We start from the raw sequence: 18,407 nt of genomic DNA, 5'->3' as shown, positions 1-18,407 counted from the left end.
AGCAATGGTGGTCAATCTAGCTTCTTGATAATTTATGCCCATGTTGCACACTGTTTCATCCAGTTATTCTATCATTAAATGTTTTCCAGTCCCCCTCTTGCCCACAATGTGCAGGCAACTGGAGAGAGAGCCCAGGAGTACAGGAGACAAAGAGCATGGCAAGCTTAGCTTCACAGAGGGAGAAGCACGCTGATCTCTGCACTAGTTGTAGCTGGATTGCTTATGGGGGTTTTACAGGACTTGAATGGATAAGGAGACCTGCTAATATCTATCGCTACACATTCAGTCAAAACCAGATGTGCCCAAAAGTGGAATTAAAAAAATATATATGTGGCTGTTGTTTATGAATGATAACATCAAATTAACTTTTTAAATCAAAAAATTTTACCAAAATATCTCTAAGATAACTGGACATTTTTTTTAAAAAATTAATGTGCTTCAGCTTATAGATGAAGATTTTTCTATAGTCTTGGGTCACTTCCCAAAAATGAACAGATCATTTTCCATTATCTAGTAGCTATCCAACTGAACTGAAATCTTTAAGAGCTATACATTATTGCTGGGGTGTTTATAATTTTAGTGCAGTCTTAAAGATAAGATCGCCACTAGGAAAAATAAAGAAGCTAGTGAAAATTCAATTAGTCCGTAAGTACAGGGTTGTGCAACAAAGTCTTGGATTCTAGTGGTATTCCTTTAGATGAAGAACAATGAGGCAGAGGTGGTTTGGGGAGTGAGGTCAAGAATTGTTTCACTATAGATTTTAAAAGGCAGTTGTAAGGGGAGTAGAGGCTTAGAAGAGACAGAGGCGCCAAGTTTCACTTTGGAGGACCATCATCACCTAGAGAGCCAGGATGCAAAATGTGACCTGGGGGGAAGGGAGTCCAGAAACGATTGCTGGCGGATTTAACACTGAGGATGAAGAAGGGGAAGAGAACACAACCAGGAGGAATAAATCAGAATGCACCACAGTGGCACCCAAAACGATAGGGAGATGACAGATTGAACCAAACATTTCTGGTGGTTTACGTTACATAAGGACTCAGCAATGCCATAGTATTAGCTGATTTAATGGTCAGTAGTGGCCTTGATTAGAGCAGATTCTTTGGAATGGTGTTTTGTTTTGTTTTGTTTTTGTTTTTGTTTTTAAACAGAATGGGGGAAGAGGAAGCTGAAACCAGAACTTCCAATTTTAGCTTTCAAGTTTTGCTGAAAACACACCCAGAGAAATTGGGTGGCATTAAACAATTCAAGATAAAAACAAGTTTTATTTTGTTGTGTTTAAGATGACAGAGAACCAGGATGTCTGCTGTGTGACAGTTTCTTCCAGAGAGGACAAGGATGTTGCCGCCATAGGCTCTTAACAATACGGCTGCCTACAAGAAAATTTTGAAGATCACACTAGTCTGCATGCCAATATAGACGCAGGAAAATTTTGTGTGGAATAAAAAATAAATGTGGCCTCACGCCTAGATAAAGAGCTACAGGCAGCGAATGACAGCTGAGGAAGGGAGAACCACGTCTCTTTGTTTGTTTGGCTGGCTGACAGGTTGGTTAGTTTATCTAAGGACAAGACACCAATCCCAAGTGGCCAACTCTAAACACATGCAAAGAAGGGCAACATTAACAAATAAATGAGGATAAACACACACGTAAATATTTACATGCATACCACATACACATATGTATAAAGTGTTCCTGAACTCAAAAAGGAACTGGGGAGACACTGGAGAAATTAGAGAGGAGGGTGAGAATGGTGCAAACACATTGTCCTCGTGTATGGAATCCTTAAATAAATGACAAATCAAAGGTAGGTCTCTGGGGAAGAAAACAGCTTGAGAAAGGAGAGATGGATGCCCAAGATACTGGGACTGAGAGAAAAATGGGTGAAAAGCATTCTGTGAGGAGAGGAAGCTGCCTAGAAGGATGCAGTGTACCACTTGAGGTCTGCACTCCCAGCTGCCCAGCCATACCAAGAAGAATCCTGTGAATTTTTAAAATATGGTTCTGCTGCTTGGAAAGGCAGGACTCTCAAGAAGTTGACTTTGTTCAAGACTACCAATCTTCCAAGTTAGAAAAGACTGAGCATTGAAAAGAATTGGGGCTTAAAGCTATGCTAGAGTGTACTTATAAATTCGAATGTGGGCTCTATGCCTCTGCAGAAAACAGTAAGGAAACAAGAACATATGGGTCTGGGAATGGTGAGGGAGACAGATAAGAGGGCCAGCAAAAAGCCAAGGAGGGACATCAGGTCATGAGGAACAAACATCCCCAAAGAAGTCTCCTTTTCCTTACAACCTACAGCTCCTAAAATGGTACCTTTCAATTTGTGTTTTGGAATTTGGAGGCACTATTTTTTTTAACTTATTTTTTTCCCCACCAGGCATGGTGGTAGACAACTTTAATTGAAGAAGAGGTAGAAGCAGGAGGATCTCTGTGAGTCTCAGGACAGCCTGGTCCGCACTGTGAGCTGTAAGCCAGCCAGAGCTACATTGTACAACCCTGTCTCAAAGTCTGCACACATATGCAAACACACACACACACACACACACACACACACACACTTTCAGACTATATATTTTGAACATGTTTTTCCCCTACCCTAACCCCTCCAAGATCCTCCCCACCTTCCCACCTACCCAACTTCGTGTTTTAACTAAAGGCACTTTTAATATGTCAAATTAGGTCACACCATACCAGTTTTTGTACAAAATACAAACTTTGGTTCCAATAAGCACTTAAATATTTTTTTAATTTATTTAGATTTTTTTAAAAAAAATATCAACCCAAATTCTTACTCCCTCCTCTCCTCCCATTCCTTCCACACACCCTCCCACCGCACCCCTATCTAATCCTCAGAGAGGGTAAGGCGCTTTGTTTTGTGGAAGGTCCAAGGCCCTCCCTACTACATCTAGGCTGAGCAAGATATACATCCAAAGAGAAAAGGATCCCGAAAAGCCAGTACATGCAGTAGAAATAAATCCCAGTGCCACTGCCAGTGACCCCCTCAGTCTTCCCCGGTCATGCAACTGTCAACCACATTTAGAGGAAGTAGTTTGGTCCTATGCTTGTTCCTTCCCAATCCAGCTGGAGTTGGTGAGCTCCCATTAGCTCAGGCACACTGTCTCAGTGGGTGAACCCTTTATGGTCTTGACCTCTTTGCTCATATTCTCATTCCTTCCACCCTTCAACTGGACCTTGGGAACTCAGTCCAGGGTTAAATCTTGATATTATATGAAAAATTCAATATATCCAAAGAAAAACATTTAAAATGATCGTGCCTGGTTGGTCTCCACAAAAACATTAAATAATAATAAAGCAACCATGGAAGGTCCGTCCTTTTCTGAATGGAGATGAAGGAGGAATGGATGGGGACAGGGGTGGATGGAATAGGGGAAGAGACAGGGAAAGAGGAGGGAGGGGAAACTGGCTGATATATAAAGTAAATGAAAAAAGTGTTATTTAAATTTTAAAAAAGAATAAAGCAACTGAATTACACCTCACCTGAACATGTCTGTTGGCTGCACATATCTGGTAGACAACAATATTTGAATCGAAAGATACATTTTTTCTTTTTTGATACAGTTTCAAAGACATGGAAGTCATTAAGAAACCGCTTATCAACAGTTAACACATAGCATCCACCTATCACCCAGATCAGCATGACTCTCTGCTATTGGACAAAAATGAAATCTTTGGGGAACTCATGTCATGGGGTTTAAAGACTAAATCTCCTGTGTAGGCAATAGCCGACATTATTTCATTTAATCCTTACAACAATTCTGTCTGATGGGTATTAATATTACTCCCCTCTAATAAGTGAGGCAAACAAATGAAACAGAGCCATTTGGTCCTACAGGAGGGAATTAATTTGTTCAGAACTGAGAGTTGATAGAGGGAAAAGCCAGGACTGAAACTCACTCTGACTCCTGAAGCTAACCGCTCATCTTTCACGCTATATAGTCCAATTGACATGTAGCATCACTAATATTAATGGGCTCATACGAAGTATATAATTGCCCCCAATAAATTGGTGGCATAATTGCTGAAAGGTCATGTTTGTCATCATCATTTTGTATTCAGCTATAAAGGAACACTTTGTGAAACAGAGATGCTCTTTCAGAGTATACAGCAAGCTGTTAAGTTGGCCCCAGACCTCTGAAACTATCCTTAGTAGGAGATCTGAGTTCAGTACATTTTCCTACAGTTATTGAATGAGAGATGTCACTGAGCTGCTCAGGAAACTTCCTATCTCCAACTTTCCTCCAGGCATAACCAGTGTGGAACACCAACAGGAGACTGGACGGAGGCTAGAACAGAGGGCCGAGCTCGGATTAGTAACTTCTCTGTAACTGGGATGCAATGCCAGGACCGAAGCATTTTAAGAAAGAACACAGTTCCTGGGGGATAAAGTCCATAACATCAGGAACAGGAAGCCAAGCGATATATGTCATCACACAAAAAGCAGAAAGAAAGAACAGGAAGTGGGGACGAGGCTATAAACCTTCAAAGTTCACTCCCAGTCCCAGTGATGTACTTCCTCTGGCAAAGCTCTGCCACCTAAAGGTCCCTTTATCTCCAGTGCCACCAACTGGAGACCAAATATTCAAATACCTGAGCCTATGGGGGACATTTCTCTTCAAAGCATCACAGGGCCTTTGCTTTCCTTACTTAATTCCTGAAGGGGCCTACACAGTGAATGAACACACAGGTTCCTGCTGCATTGTCTAGTGGTGGTGGCCTGTTCCCGCTTTCCAACATGCAAGGGTTATGCTGTGTTATAACCTCAATGCTCCGTATACCTAGGTGAATATTTCCTTAACTACACTTATTATTACAGATTACTTACTTGTAGTGTTGCAAAAATCCTACACAGATACGGAAGTGATCTATTTGAACAAGGAATATGCCATAGCATTTTTTAAAGGACATCTACCGTGAGTGTGTGTATATGTGTGTGTGTGTGTGTGTGTGTGTGTGCATCCATGCGTGTGTGGGGGGGTGCCTGCTCACATATAAAACAGGTGGAGGCCAGAGGTCAACTTTGAGTGTCATTCTTCATTAGCCATCTACCTAGTTTTTGAGATTAGTTCTCTCATTGGCCTGGGGGGCTCACTGATTAATTTAGATTGGCTAGCCAGGGAGCCGAGAGCTATGGGTGTATGCCTGGCTCTCCTGCGCCGAGATAACAGACATCCACCATCATGATATCTGCCATCATGACATCTGCCATCATGACTGTCTGTTTTCAGCAAGGCCTGGAGGATGAAACTCAGGTCCTCATGCTTGTGCATCGAGTACTTTACCGACCAAGCTGACTCCACTCCTTGTGTGCTTTTTAAGAAGAGCGAGGATATGTAAGGATATTACAGACAGGCAAAGAAACTTTCATCAGACTCCTAATGCTGAAGAGCCGGCTTTGCAAATGGGACCTCATAAATCACTCCAGCCTGTGCTAAGTGCGATGGTAATGGAAGATGAACAGACTGCACAAGCAGACACATGGTGGCCATGCACAGAAAGCCATTCTAACCTCTTCGGCCATGTTGCTTCTCTACTAATTAGGATGAGGACATGAAGATTTATGTTTGGCTCGAGCATTTATGAGCCCAAACCGAACATAGCTAACTGCTGGGTTTTATAAGCGTGGAGTTAAAGACAGCTAGTCACTTACGTTTATGAGATCCGTGGTGAAAGGTTTGCAACGCCTGGACAGGAATCTGCGAGGCTAAAGCGCCTCAAGTGATTGCTGGCATTCGTTAGCATAGACATTCTGCTCTAGGAGGGCTAATGGGAGTGTAGACAAACCTTTGCTCTGGTATTGGAAGGGCTGCAAAGTCATCTAAAGTTAAGGCATGCTCTTAATGACGCAGTATTGCTATTCTGTGTCTAAGAATTTATCCCAAGAAAACAATCACAGCTGTGTGTAAGATTTATCTACTCATACATTTGCTAGGACAATCAATAGACACGCCCACATGAGAGAATATGCACTTACTTAAATGTATAATGGCTCTGGGAAATGTTTACCAAGTATTTTGCTTGGGAGCCAGGTATTAAAACCATATGCAGGCTACTTCTGGGGCTAGTCCAAATCCTAGCTGCTATCACCTGTCATTCCAAGGGATCACTAAACACTGAACAGAACATAAAAATCAGCCATCAGAGAAGTTTGGAAACTACATGATGGCAGGGAGATTGGATGTTAACGTGGATACGAATAAGGAGCAGAGGATGAGCTCAAAGGCCTCGCAAGTCTCCTCTGTTCCCCAGGTGTGAACTGCGGGTAGGCTGACTCCAGGAACTCAATTTACAAGACTGCTGTGTTCTAGAAATAGGGGGTCCACCTCTCTGCCCCTCTCCCCACTTTAGTAAAGTACCCATGCCTCTTAGCCCCTCGCCACCCCAATAAAAACTTTCCTCTGTAATAATACAGTGGAAAGAAGAATTTGTCCCAAGAAAACAGGCACCCACTAAGTTATGAAAGAGGGCGTATTTTAACTCTTTTCTTTTTCAGAGTGAAGGCACAGGCCTGTTGTGTGAACTGCATGACAGCAGGGGAGTAAAAGTCGAGAAGAGGCCATCCTTCAAGACAGGGAAGCAGGACACAGAGCACATGATAGACACGACTGGAAGGGAAAACTGAAGAATGTCAACACAGCGCACATAAGAACCGACATCAGCCCCAGGCACAAATGGAAAAGACCCAAAGGAACAGAGTGGTGGCTTCAAAACAGAAAACGCCTCCGAAGTCAGTGTTCAACTCCCAGCTAACCTGAGTGGTACGAGATCCTGTCAAACTCCAAAAGCAAAGAGCACATTGCAAACTCTAAGGACACCAAAACCTCCATGAGACAGAATATAAAACTGCAACCCAAACAGGATGATACCAGCTATAAGAAACCAATGAATTAACATTTCCATACAACTTTGAAATGGCCCAGAATCTCACACAAATAATTTTTTTTGCAAGATGGGGGTATTAAACCAAAAAACTTGATGCACACAAATCCAAGAAATATAAGTCATACACAAACATACATATATTTTTAAATCAACAGAAGCCAAATCAAAGTTGGTTCAGACATTGGAGTAACAAGGGAAGGAGCTTAAGGCAATTCTCAGGAATAATTCTTTAGGTAAACGTGAACACTGTTGAAATGCCTGACAAGTAGGAATGTCTTTCCAGGCAACAGCAAGCGTAAAAAAGGAACCAGATGGCCATTTCAGATCTAAAACATACATTATCTATTCCAAATGAGTTTACTGTCAATTTGACCCATGCTTGAGTTGTCTGGAAAGGGGGGCTGCAATGAGTCTATGCCTCCATCCAGATCGCCTGTGGGCAAGTCTATAGTTCATTTCCTTGATTAATGGTTGATGTAGTGTCTTAGGGTTTCTATTGCTGCAATGAAACACTAACCAAAAATCAAGGTGGGGAAGAAAGGGTTTCTTTGGCTTACACTTCTGGATCATAGTCCATCACTGGAGGAAGTCAGAACAGGAACTCAAGCAGCAGGAACTGGAACCTGGAGACAGGAACCGATGCAGAGGCTACAGATGGGTGCTGCTTACTAAGTTGCTTTCCCTGGCTTGCTCAGTCTCCTGGTCTTACAGAATCAGGACCACCAGCCCAGGGATAGCATCACCCACCATGGCGAATGAGAAAATGTCTTACAGCTGGATCTCATGGAGGCATTTCTTCAACTGAGGCTCCTTCCTCTCTGATGACTCTAGCTTGTGTCAAGCTGACACAAAACCATCCAGTACATGTTGACTGGTCCATCTCACTGTGGCCAGTACCAACCCTGGGTCTTGGATGGTAAAAGGTAATAGGCTTAAAGGTATAAGCAAACCATGAGGACCAAGCCAGTAAACAGTGTTCCTCTGTGTCCTCTGCTTCAGTACATGCCTCCAGGCTCCTACCTAAGTTCTTTTCCAGACTTTTCTTATTGCCAGAGTATAACTTGAAAGTTGTAAGATAAAATAAACCCTTTCCTACCCAAGTTGTTTTTGATCAAGGTATTTTATCACAATAGAAACCCTAAATAAGACAATATTCATATATTTTTACAAAAACTAAATGGATGTGCTCTGGAGAAGAAAATGAGTGACAGAAGACTTGGTAACCAGAAATATGACCCAAATTATACAACCAAAAAAAAGAAGACAAAACTGGAAAAAAAGTGGTAATTCATTAAACTGTAACATATTAATCAAAAGGTCAGAGTCCCAAAGAAATTTTTCCCAGCTCTCGGGAGGCAAAGGCAAGTAGCTCTCTCTCAGTTTGAGGCCAGCCTGGTCTACACAGTGAGTTATCAGACTGCCAGAGCAACATAGTGAGGCCCTTGTCTCAGGGAAAAGTAGAAGGAGCGGGACAGGTGGAGAGAGGGGGAGAAGAAGATTTCACAAATTGAGTAAAAAGAATAAAATTAACAAATGAACAAAAACCTAGAATTACAACTGCCACACCGTCCAGAAATGAGCTTTTTGCACATTTATGGGAAAGAAATGAAAGCTCATGATCACAAAAAGAAACCTGATCATTAATATTCATACACCTTTATTTATAATAGTACAGAGTAGAAACAGTCCTGAGCTTGGTTACATCCATTAGCATGAAATATTAATAATGCATATGAGCTTCCATAGAAATATTCTGAATCAAATAAGGCAATTCCAAACAGTCAGAAACGTATGGTTCTAGTTAAATAACATTCTTAAAATGATTTTTTTTAAATTATGGCTATGGAGGGCAAATTTAAGATTGCCAGTGATCAGGGATACAGTGGAAGACAAAGGCTACATTGAGGGATCTGTGTAAGGATGGGCAAGGTCCATACTGTAGGATGGAACTTTTTCATACCTTGAATACTTCAGCACCAGTCTCTCCGGTACAGGATGGCATCACTGGGGAGAACTGGGTATAGCCTACTATAAGGATTCGGCTGTCTTATAATCATCAATAAAGGAATTGCGTATAGACTACGAAGGAAAATTTAGGTTCATAAAAAACTGGGACACAAGTGTTAACCTCAGGATTTCCCCCTTGTTACTGCAAACTTGCAGGGCTCGAAAGCAATTCCATGTGTTAAAAAAAAAATAGACAAACTGGCCTGAGAGAGAGGCCAGAGGGCAAAGGCTCTTGAAACCTAAGCATGCAAGCTTGGTGTACTAAGGTTCGTCCCTGGAAGCCACATAAAGACAGAATCAGAGAACACCACAAGTTGTCCACTAGCTGATACATATGTGTCACGGAACATGCACACACATACAGAAACACACACACACACACAAAGCTAATAAAACTAGGGTAAATAAAATTGGCAAACTGTGGTACATCTAACAATATGGAACACACTAATGGTGCAAGGCAGCGTTCATGAATTTGCAATCCACTGCTGTAAACACATTTTAAAAAGAATGGAACCAAAACCTTACAGCAACCCCTTTATTTTTTTAAAGATTTATTTATTTATTTATTTATTTATTTATTTATTTATTTATTATGTATACAACATTTCATCCATGTGTGCCAGAAGAGGGCACCAGATCTCATTATAGATGGCTGTGAGCCACCATGTGGTTGCTGAGAATTGAACTCAGGACCTCCAGTCAGTGCTCTTAACCACTGAGCCATCTCTCCAGCCCCCCAACCCCTTTATTTTGTTTCTAGGAAAAGGTAATAAACAACACAGGAAAAGAGCATAAGGAACACTGTAAGGCAAATCTGGGGCTGCAGCAAATCAGGAGCGTGTTGGGCTCTGAAGGAGTAAAAAATACGAAGCTATGTTTTACATAGTCATGATAATAATTACTAAATCCTATGAATCTGTCAAAACCTAGAAAAATTACACAAAAGTATATTTAATGTATGAAGATTAAGAATAAATTTATCAAAAACATGTGCAGATACTGATCTTCTGTTTATAATAATATACATATGCCTGACAGAGTAAATATTAAAATACTAACATTGGGTACCTGAGTAACATTTGTAATCTAAAAATAACTTAACATGAATAATATTTTTTATCTGGCACACATGTACATATGTGCATACATGCATACATATATCTGCAGTTTAACATTTTGTGTATTTTTGTGAGTAATATTCAAAAACATCTAGAAACACTAAAATGTAAAGAAATTAGGGAGAATTAAGATGGAAACACTTTCCTCCCTACAGCTTCCTATATTTTCCAAATATTTCCCCTTTTAATACTTCTTAAATCAAAAAAATACTAATTTTTGTTCACTGATGTACAAATTTTCTATAATGACTACGCACTGCTTTTTGAAGTTAACAGGTCCCATGATATAAAAGCCTCACAAGCGTAACTACATGTCATTAGAAGAAGTCTGGCATGTCTCCATCCACCCCCACACCTCCCAGAACAAGTTCTACCCCACAGTGGAGCTTGTCAAAGGGTGTGTCTCTTCCCAACAGAGCCTTGTTGCTGCACTGGGACTCAGTGCACTGCAGGAGAGAAATGAGCCCTCTAACAGCTTCCCACAGGCTGCACAGAGAAAGCCCTGCTAGCACAGAACCCCAGGCAGCCAGATTTTTCCAGGCTTGGTTGGCTCACAAGACCATCTGATTCAATGTGGAAAATTGTACTATTGTTCGCTCCTCCGCAACACAGACAAACAGACGAAAACCCTCAAAAGCAGCCACCAATTTTGCTAACTGTTATACCAGGCATGGGGGAAGGGGAAGGGTGGGGACAGGGTGACCTCAATCTTTGCTCACGTGACTTTCTACAATCTCAAGCCCATTCTCAGCTAATAGAGGGACTAGGTGAATAGATCAGCCACCATTTGCTCTCCCTGACCAAACAAGGCTTCTGTTCTGTGCCTAATCCAAAAAGAGTCTGCAAATGAGAAGGGGCGGAGAGAAGAGACTAAATGCAAAGAATTGTTCTCCTAATTTTTCTCCTAGATTAGAAAAAAAAAAAGACTATTGGATCATTCAAGTATTCACTCATGTTTGATTGTCCTGCAGAAAAACAGGCAGTCACATGCTCTGTTTAATATCTAAAAGAATAAAAACTAAAAAAAAACTATTAACTTTGTTCACCAAGTAGTAATGAACCAGTGGCCTCCACATGGCATTTGTGACTTTGATTGGCAAAATGGCGTACCGTAGTTACATAACAACATACAGAATGGCAAGATATTTTATTTGCTATTCACATTAAACCATGAACTGCCGTCAAGGAGACACTTGATAAGTATGTAAATGAACATAAGACTAACTCAAATGTAAAGTGCGGTTACTTGGGCATTTTAGTATGCTGGCCTTAACATTTTCATAAATGTCAAAAATTTTCATGTCTAAAGTAACATATGTATACTCAGGAAAATCTATTTGATTATCTCCTGCTTTTTGAAATGCCCAAGACCTTCCATATCAGAGCCTTTCTTATTTTGTTCCTTCCATGGTTTTCTCAAATTCTTTTTGCAATACATAATAGATTAGATAATGATAACAACAACGTGAAGCAATTCTTGATCATTCACTCAGATAAAATATAAGACCTTGATCTTTCATAATACAAAACATCAACTTTAAAAATATTTAGTTAGTTGGGTGTGGGAGCACATGCCTTTCATCCCAGCACTGCGAAGGCAGAGGCAGGGGGATCTCTTTGAGTTTCAGGCCAGCCAGGGGTACACAGTGAGACTTTGTCTCAAAAACAAAGCTAGTGCCGGGTGGTGGTGGTGCATGCTTTTAATCCCAGCACTCGGGAGGCAGAGGCAGGCGGATCTCTGTGAGTTCAAGTCCAGCCTGGTCTACAAGAGCTAGTTCCAAGATAGGAACCAAAAAGCTACGGAGAAACCCTGTCTCGAAAATCAAAAAAAAAAAAAAAACAAAGCTAGCAAACAAAAGAATGTTGAATTATGGTAGTTAAAAGGGATTAGCTGTTATATTACTAGTGTCCTAAATATGAGGATATGAGTAACAACTTCCAAGGGTCAGTGCCTGGAAGAAAGGTCCCACTGGCAGGTTGCTAAGCTTCCACTATTTCAACTCCAGGGACAATAAGACATCTTGGCTTCCCCAAAGATTATCCCAGTATGTTTTTCAACTGGACTAACTGGTCCACCACTGATGTAATAGTACCTGTTTTTCTCTTCTATTCTCAAGCTGTAATCCTTTGCATGTTTTCACTATGTTCATGGCACCTTAAGCATATTTTGAAACTATGTATAATTAGTATGTGCAGGCATTCCGCATTAAATGACAAAACAGTGCAGCCTGGAACATCATTTATCAAATTAGAATATGGGCAAGCATCACAGGATGATCTTATAAAGATGTAAAGTCTGGTCGAGAAGGTGTTGAGGTTTGGATGTGGATTGTTGCCCATAGGCTCACAGGTACGAGTGCCTGGTCCCTGCCAACTAATCATGTTTGGAAGGCTATAGAAACTTCAGGAGTTGGAAACTCTTTCATGAGTGTGGATGAGCCTTAAAGTTTTGCTGTCCAGCTCCATTCTCTGCTTCCCGACATCAGAATATCCTGTGGGAGCACATTCTGCTTCTTCAGCCAATAGTCTTTAAGAGACCATGCCCAAGCCATGGGACCCACTACGCACATGTACTTGCCAACATGCCTTTCCCTTCATGACGGACTCTACCCTCTCTCACACTGAAATCCAAATCAAACTGCTACTTCCTTCAATTCCTTCTTTGGAGGGATTTTGTCATAGCTGAGGAACAAGGATTCAAACAAAAAGTTGTGAGTTTCAGAGTGACACCTGGAGAAGGCTGGCCTTGCAGATCTCCGTTCACACTGTGGGAATGGGGGATGACAGAACACGTTCTGCCAATGTATGAATGAAAAGTCAGTATGAAATCAATGAGGCAAACACTGCCCTGAGAAACAATCACTAAGTAACAAAGCCAGAAGTGCCTGAGAACACCAGGCCCCATTTGGTTTTTAGGAACTTGATTCCAACATCATTGCTAAGTTTTAGTAACACACATCCAGATCATGTTTTCAAGGAAGCAGATTCTGACTCCATTATTAGACATTCTACTGTACACACTGAAACCGCATTTGGGTGGGTCAAAGCACTTTAAAATTGGCTTTGATGTTTTGGAAGAAGGGAGGAGAAGAAAAAAAAAAAAAAAAGAAAAGATAAAGCCCTAGACTAGTCCTGTTGGGATTTTTATCAGTAGTCCTAGAAGACTGAGATATTTCAGAGGTGCTGTTTAAATGACAAAATCAGTTATCTTACCTGTGTAATTCCAAAGTGTCTCTCATGGTTTTATTAAAATCTGAATTATATTTGATATGAAAAAAAAAAAAAAAAGAAAAGAATACTCCTAAACTATTGGGAAAGAGATCATCCCCGCTTGTTCAGACACTTACTTACAACCTATTGCTCCAAGCCCTACCAGGAGGGCTCATACAACACGGTTTAGTTTAATGTATGTGGCTTCTATTCTAATCCTTTGTTTTAATTATCTTTGGGGGGAAATTACTATGCAAGCTGAAGAAGAACCCGCAGCTAGTGAATACAGGCATGAATCCAGATCATGCGAAGAAAATTCCTCAGTAAATACACTAAGAGAATATTCAAATAGTTTGTTTAATTTGTTTTCCAGCACATTTACAATTAAGAGTAGCCCTTCTGGCTCAGTTGTTCAGCAATAGCTTCTGAGATAGTTAATAGCAAAGAAAAGGTCTACTCTTCTCCTTGTTGTTTGGTCTTTGAACCATTTTCCACTGTCCAGTGTTACACATACACATGCTCCATGTGATGAAGGACCTAAGATCCTATGTTTGCATACAATCCAAAATGAAACAATTGTCTAATGGACATAAAGGACATAATGCATAAAGGACAAGCTAAATCACTGCATTCAGCTATGAGGATGTTTTCTCTACCAGAGGCTCTACAGCCAAGAATATTCTTTTTCTATTGCTGCTAGGACAAGCTACCAAAATGGTAGTGGCCTAACCTGCACGAGCTTAGCATTTTATAGCTCCAGAGGTCAGAAGTTCAAAATAGGTTTCCTTGAGGTAAAACTCAGATATCAACTGACGTGTACACCCTGCAGAAATGCTAGGGGAAAATCCAGTTCCTTGCCCCTTTCTGGCCTGAAGGTCCCTTCTACCATCTTCACAACTGATAATATTACCACTCTGTCCTTCACTTATTGGTAACATCTTCCTCTTCCTCGTTTTGAACCTTCACCTGTTTGGTTATTTTGCTTTTAAGGATGTTCATGAGTACACAGAACCCAGTTAATTATTCTGCATATTCCAGAAAAAAAGTTAAGCTCAGTTGTTAAGCAGTGCAAATTCCACCTGAGGTCTTAATTCCCCTCTTGTACAGTAATTTAACCTAGTCATGGATGCTGAGCTTTAAGAACTGGAAATCTTTGGGTCCCATGATTCTCCCTAACACATCTAGGTGGTCTTTTTCCACTTGCTTACCTGAATTCTCCAATAACACTCTCGTTCCCTTACAGTCTTTCCACACTAAGAAAAGCAACTCTTGGGCAATAATGATCTAAGAGTACTGGTAGCAATAAGCTACGTTTCAGCGTTTGACCACAGGTTCTAGATCTACTAGAATGACTCTCCTACGCAAAGGAAGATTTGAATTAGGCCAGCATGGCCACCCCCACATAGCCATCTGCACCTGGATACTAGAGCCCATATTTCCCGTCTCCTGATGGAGGAAGTTGACTTGGTAGAACGAGAACCCAACTGTGGCTGTCAGGGTGAGTGCCCTTACCTGCTATCCAACCCAAGCTGGCCAGAACGGGGCCTTGTCATGAAAATTGTGAAAAGCGACTGGCCTCTTTGAAAATGGACTAGAATCATTAAAATTGCCCAAGATGTTAGTAAGTAAAGTTTATTCACTGGCATTTAAAAACACAGAGACACACATGTACACACATGCACACACACACACACACACACACACGTGTAAAATTAAGTGGTGACTCTCATTAGGGCACTCTTTTAACACCATCACAAGGGTCAGACAGGTTGGCTATCTGAACAGCTGTACACCAAGGACACTAACCCTCTACTAGAAAAGTCACAGTCTGCATGCTTTTTGGACTTTATTTCAGATGGGGTTTTCTCTTAGGAACTATTTTTTAAGTGTAATTATTCTACTACACTCAGTAGCCACAGAAGGTGACAAGTTTGAGTGATTGGATTAAGGCTCGAGATAAACAGGGACTAAAACATGAATATAAAATTAAGTTTTAAACCTGAGTTTAATACCACACTACAAAAAAAAACCTATATGGTTAAGTGCTATTAAAAAGAAATGAGTCCAACCATTGAATACAAAAATAGAAAGGGCATGACAGCCTATCAAACTGACTCTACTGCTGTCTCAAGTAACATGAAGGTTAGCAGAGGGAGATTGTTTCCTAACTCATAATAAAAAAGGCCAATGTGTGAAGCAGAAATCCTGTCTTGGGTTGACCAGCACCCCCAACTTCTACCCTGGTCACCCCAAGATCTGTGTCCCCATTCACCACACAAGAGCCATGAAAGCAAAAGCACAGTAGAAAAGGGTTCATGAGAGCTGTAGTTCAATCTTTGGCGATAATCAAATGGGCCAACTCAAGAAAAGAGCTGACTCAGGAGTGAGAGAAGGCCTTAACTCTAAAGGACTCTGAAAATCTATGCACAGATTTTTTTTCTAATAGCACGTGAGCATCACTGATGTAAACATGAAACATCTGTCAGAAGAGACATGATGTGCATGCTCTAAAGATTCTCTGCACATAACTGCTGGGCCTGACTCTGACAATGTGAGTCTCTGCTGTCCTACACATCTGGTAAAGCCAATCTCCACCGACTAGCCAATCAGCTCCTCCAGGAAGGTAATCCTGTTGATAACTATCTATCTGAAAGACACAAGAAACTAGGAGCGAAGCCCCACCATGTGCTCCCCAGGTGGACAGACATAGGAAGAAAGGAACACTGATAGGGAATTCATACATTCAGAGCAAAGTCAATTCCAAGAAGGAGTTGAAATCTCAATTCGGATAGCACTGGACAGTCTTGTGCCTCCAGACAGCTGGGGAAAAGGCAGTATATCTTATGTAGTGCACGCTGAAGGTCTTTTGACAGCATCTAGCTGTGTTTCTAAGGGCATTCCACACCTCTGGAAAGATCTTCAAATAGGTTCAAATTTGTCAAGATGGAGAGTCAACAAGATCTGTGACAACCTTCTGGATGTGACAACTGTGTTAATCTCAGATAGTCCTAGCAGTCCAGGAATTGGTTGTTTTGTTTTTTTTTTCTCTGTGGGTTTTAAATGGCTTTTGTTTCCCTACACTGCCCATGTCTGGAGATCTTTTAGCTTTGTCTTGGTGACTTTTCACTAAGTTTCAGGTCTCCCTCACGTCATGACTGGGCATTGTGTCCACCCTCTGATTATCTGCAAGAGTACTTTGGGTACCCAAGTAGGAGAACTTTAAACTAGTAATTATAGTCTCCCGAATCTGTTTACAAGTATCACATGTTGACAGATGATTACGCAAACTACAAACTTTCACTGTGGAAGACTGGAAGTTCCAAGTATGTCAGGTCGACCCTCCATGAACTGGTCTCTTGGTGTTTTCTAGTGGAAAGGTCAGAAACACACTGTTGACAATGGGCAGAAAAGGCATGTGCAAAGGTTTTATTGTGTGCTTTCTCTCCCTCCGATGGAGGGGTTCCGGTGCTTTTAAGCCATGTTCCAAGAAAACAGGCAATACTCAGACTCCCGAGCGAGTGTTGCAAGTTTACCTTGGCAGGTGGCTTTGGAAAGCACTTCCGAGGAGAATAAACCTGAGGACACTCAGGATCAAGGCTGACAGACGCTTTTGGTGGCGTTATCCTCTTCCCATGTCACTTCTTAGAAGCAGACCTGTGCCCATTTGGCTATGCCCCATCTTTTTATCTCCCCTACCTTCCAGGTAAAAGGTGAGAGGGGCATCCAGGCCTTCATGGGAGCCCAGCCAGCATGACTGTTGGTGGCGCACACACGCTGGTGCTTGTGTGAGTCTCACACACAAACACACAAACACACACACACACACACACACACACACGCACACACGCACACACGCAGGCACACACCCCGGGGAGGGGACGGGGGCGGTGCAGCTGGACGAGGGAGAAACAGGATAGCCTATGGCCTTACCAGATCAATGAAGGTCAGGAACTTCCAGCTCCCCCCATAGGTCTGATGGGAGGGCATTTCGATGGCTTTGTAGTTGCACAGGATGGAGCAATAGGACAGCAGGATGGCCACCCGCAGCACCTGGCAGGGGACAAGCGCCATGTTCGCGCGGCCTGGCCCGGCGGGACTGCTTGCAGGACGGGCGGGTTCTTTCGCGGTGCCCGGAGGCGGCGCCGTGGGAACCGGGGCGCGGTGCGGCGAGGGGCGGAGCGCAGGAGGCGGGGCGTGTCCCCTGGGACGGACGCGGCTGCGAGCGCACCGGCGACCTGCGCGGGCGGGGCGGGAGTGAGGCCGACGCGGGCCGGCGGCCTGGTGTCATCTCTGGCGTCATCTACGTCATTCTGCAGCTGCATTCGCAGCCCGGGCCGGGCGCCCCCTAGGCGGTCCTCGAGGTCTACCGCCGGCCTGCGTGCGGGAGCGCGGTCCAGGGGGAGGAGGGCCAGCATCCCCGAGCTGCTGACTCAGGAGATAGACGCTCGCTGCCACCGCACCCACTGGGGTCAGCCGTCCTCCAGTGACACCTATTAGGATTCAGCTGAAGGTTTAAAGTTGATCAGCATTACGACTGTGAAGGCCCTTATAAATTAATTCCACGAGGCTTTGTTAATTTATCAATACGTAACAGAAGATTAAACAAGAGCTTTGAACAAGTTCTTTTAAAACTTTTTACTATGCACGCACTCTCTCTCTCTCTCTCTCTCTCTCTCTCTCTCTCTCGTGTGTGTGTGTGTGTGTGTGTGTGTGTGTGTGTGTGTGTGTGTACCATAGGAAAAGTGTGGAGGCCAGAGTAAACAGCTGGTGTGAGAATTCTCTCATTCCACAACGTGGATCCCCGCTATCAAACTCAGATCATGGGGCTTGACAGCACGCGCCTTTGCCAGCTGAGCCATTTCAGTGACCAGAAGAAGTTTTATAAATAGAAATCTATGATGATTGCCCTTACTGCTATGAGACTGTATTCCATTTTAAAAAGCCAAACCACCCGGTGGATGTAAATCTCACCCACGCATGTGTGATTTAATACAAATCCTTCAGAGTTAAAATTCCTTTTGCTCTTCGACATTTCCCCACTTATACTACAGTACCAGCGATCAATGGAAGGAAAGTAAATCTAAAGCTGATTCCCTCAGGCTTTCAGTAAATGTCACAGGGAAGTTGCAACAGTCTGTGGGCAGCATAGTTATTTTATTTTATTTT

General features: G+C 42.3%; 1 protein-coding gene across 2 annotated transcripts in view; it reads right to left on the bottom strand.

The window, feature by feature from the left end:
• Aig1 (androgen induced 1) overlaps positions 1–17,428 on the bottom strand; it is a 230,031-nt gene extending 212,603 nt beyond the window's left edge. For both annotated transcript variants that reach the window (XM_005360995.2, XM_013351449.2), the window contains exon 1: positions 17,172–17,428. In XM_005360995.2, coding sequence (XP_005361052.1) covers positions 17,172–17,312 — 141 coding nt within the window. In that variant the 5' untranslated portion in view covers positions 17,313–17,428. The remainder of the gene's footprint in view (positions 1–17,171) is intronic.
• Positions 17,429–18,407: the final 979 nt, after the last annotated feature.

Source organism: Microtus ochrogaster, linkage group LG4 (assembly GCF_000317375.1).
Source record: "Microtus ochrogaster isolate Prairie Vole_2 linkage group LG4, MicOch1.0, whole genome shotgun sequence".
NCBI classification, from domain to species: Eukaryota; Metazoa; Chordata; class Mammalia; order Rodentia; family Cricetidae; genus Microtus; species Microtus ochrogaster.
This window is presented reverse-complemented; position numbering and strand designations above follow the sequence as displayed.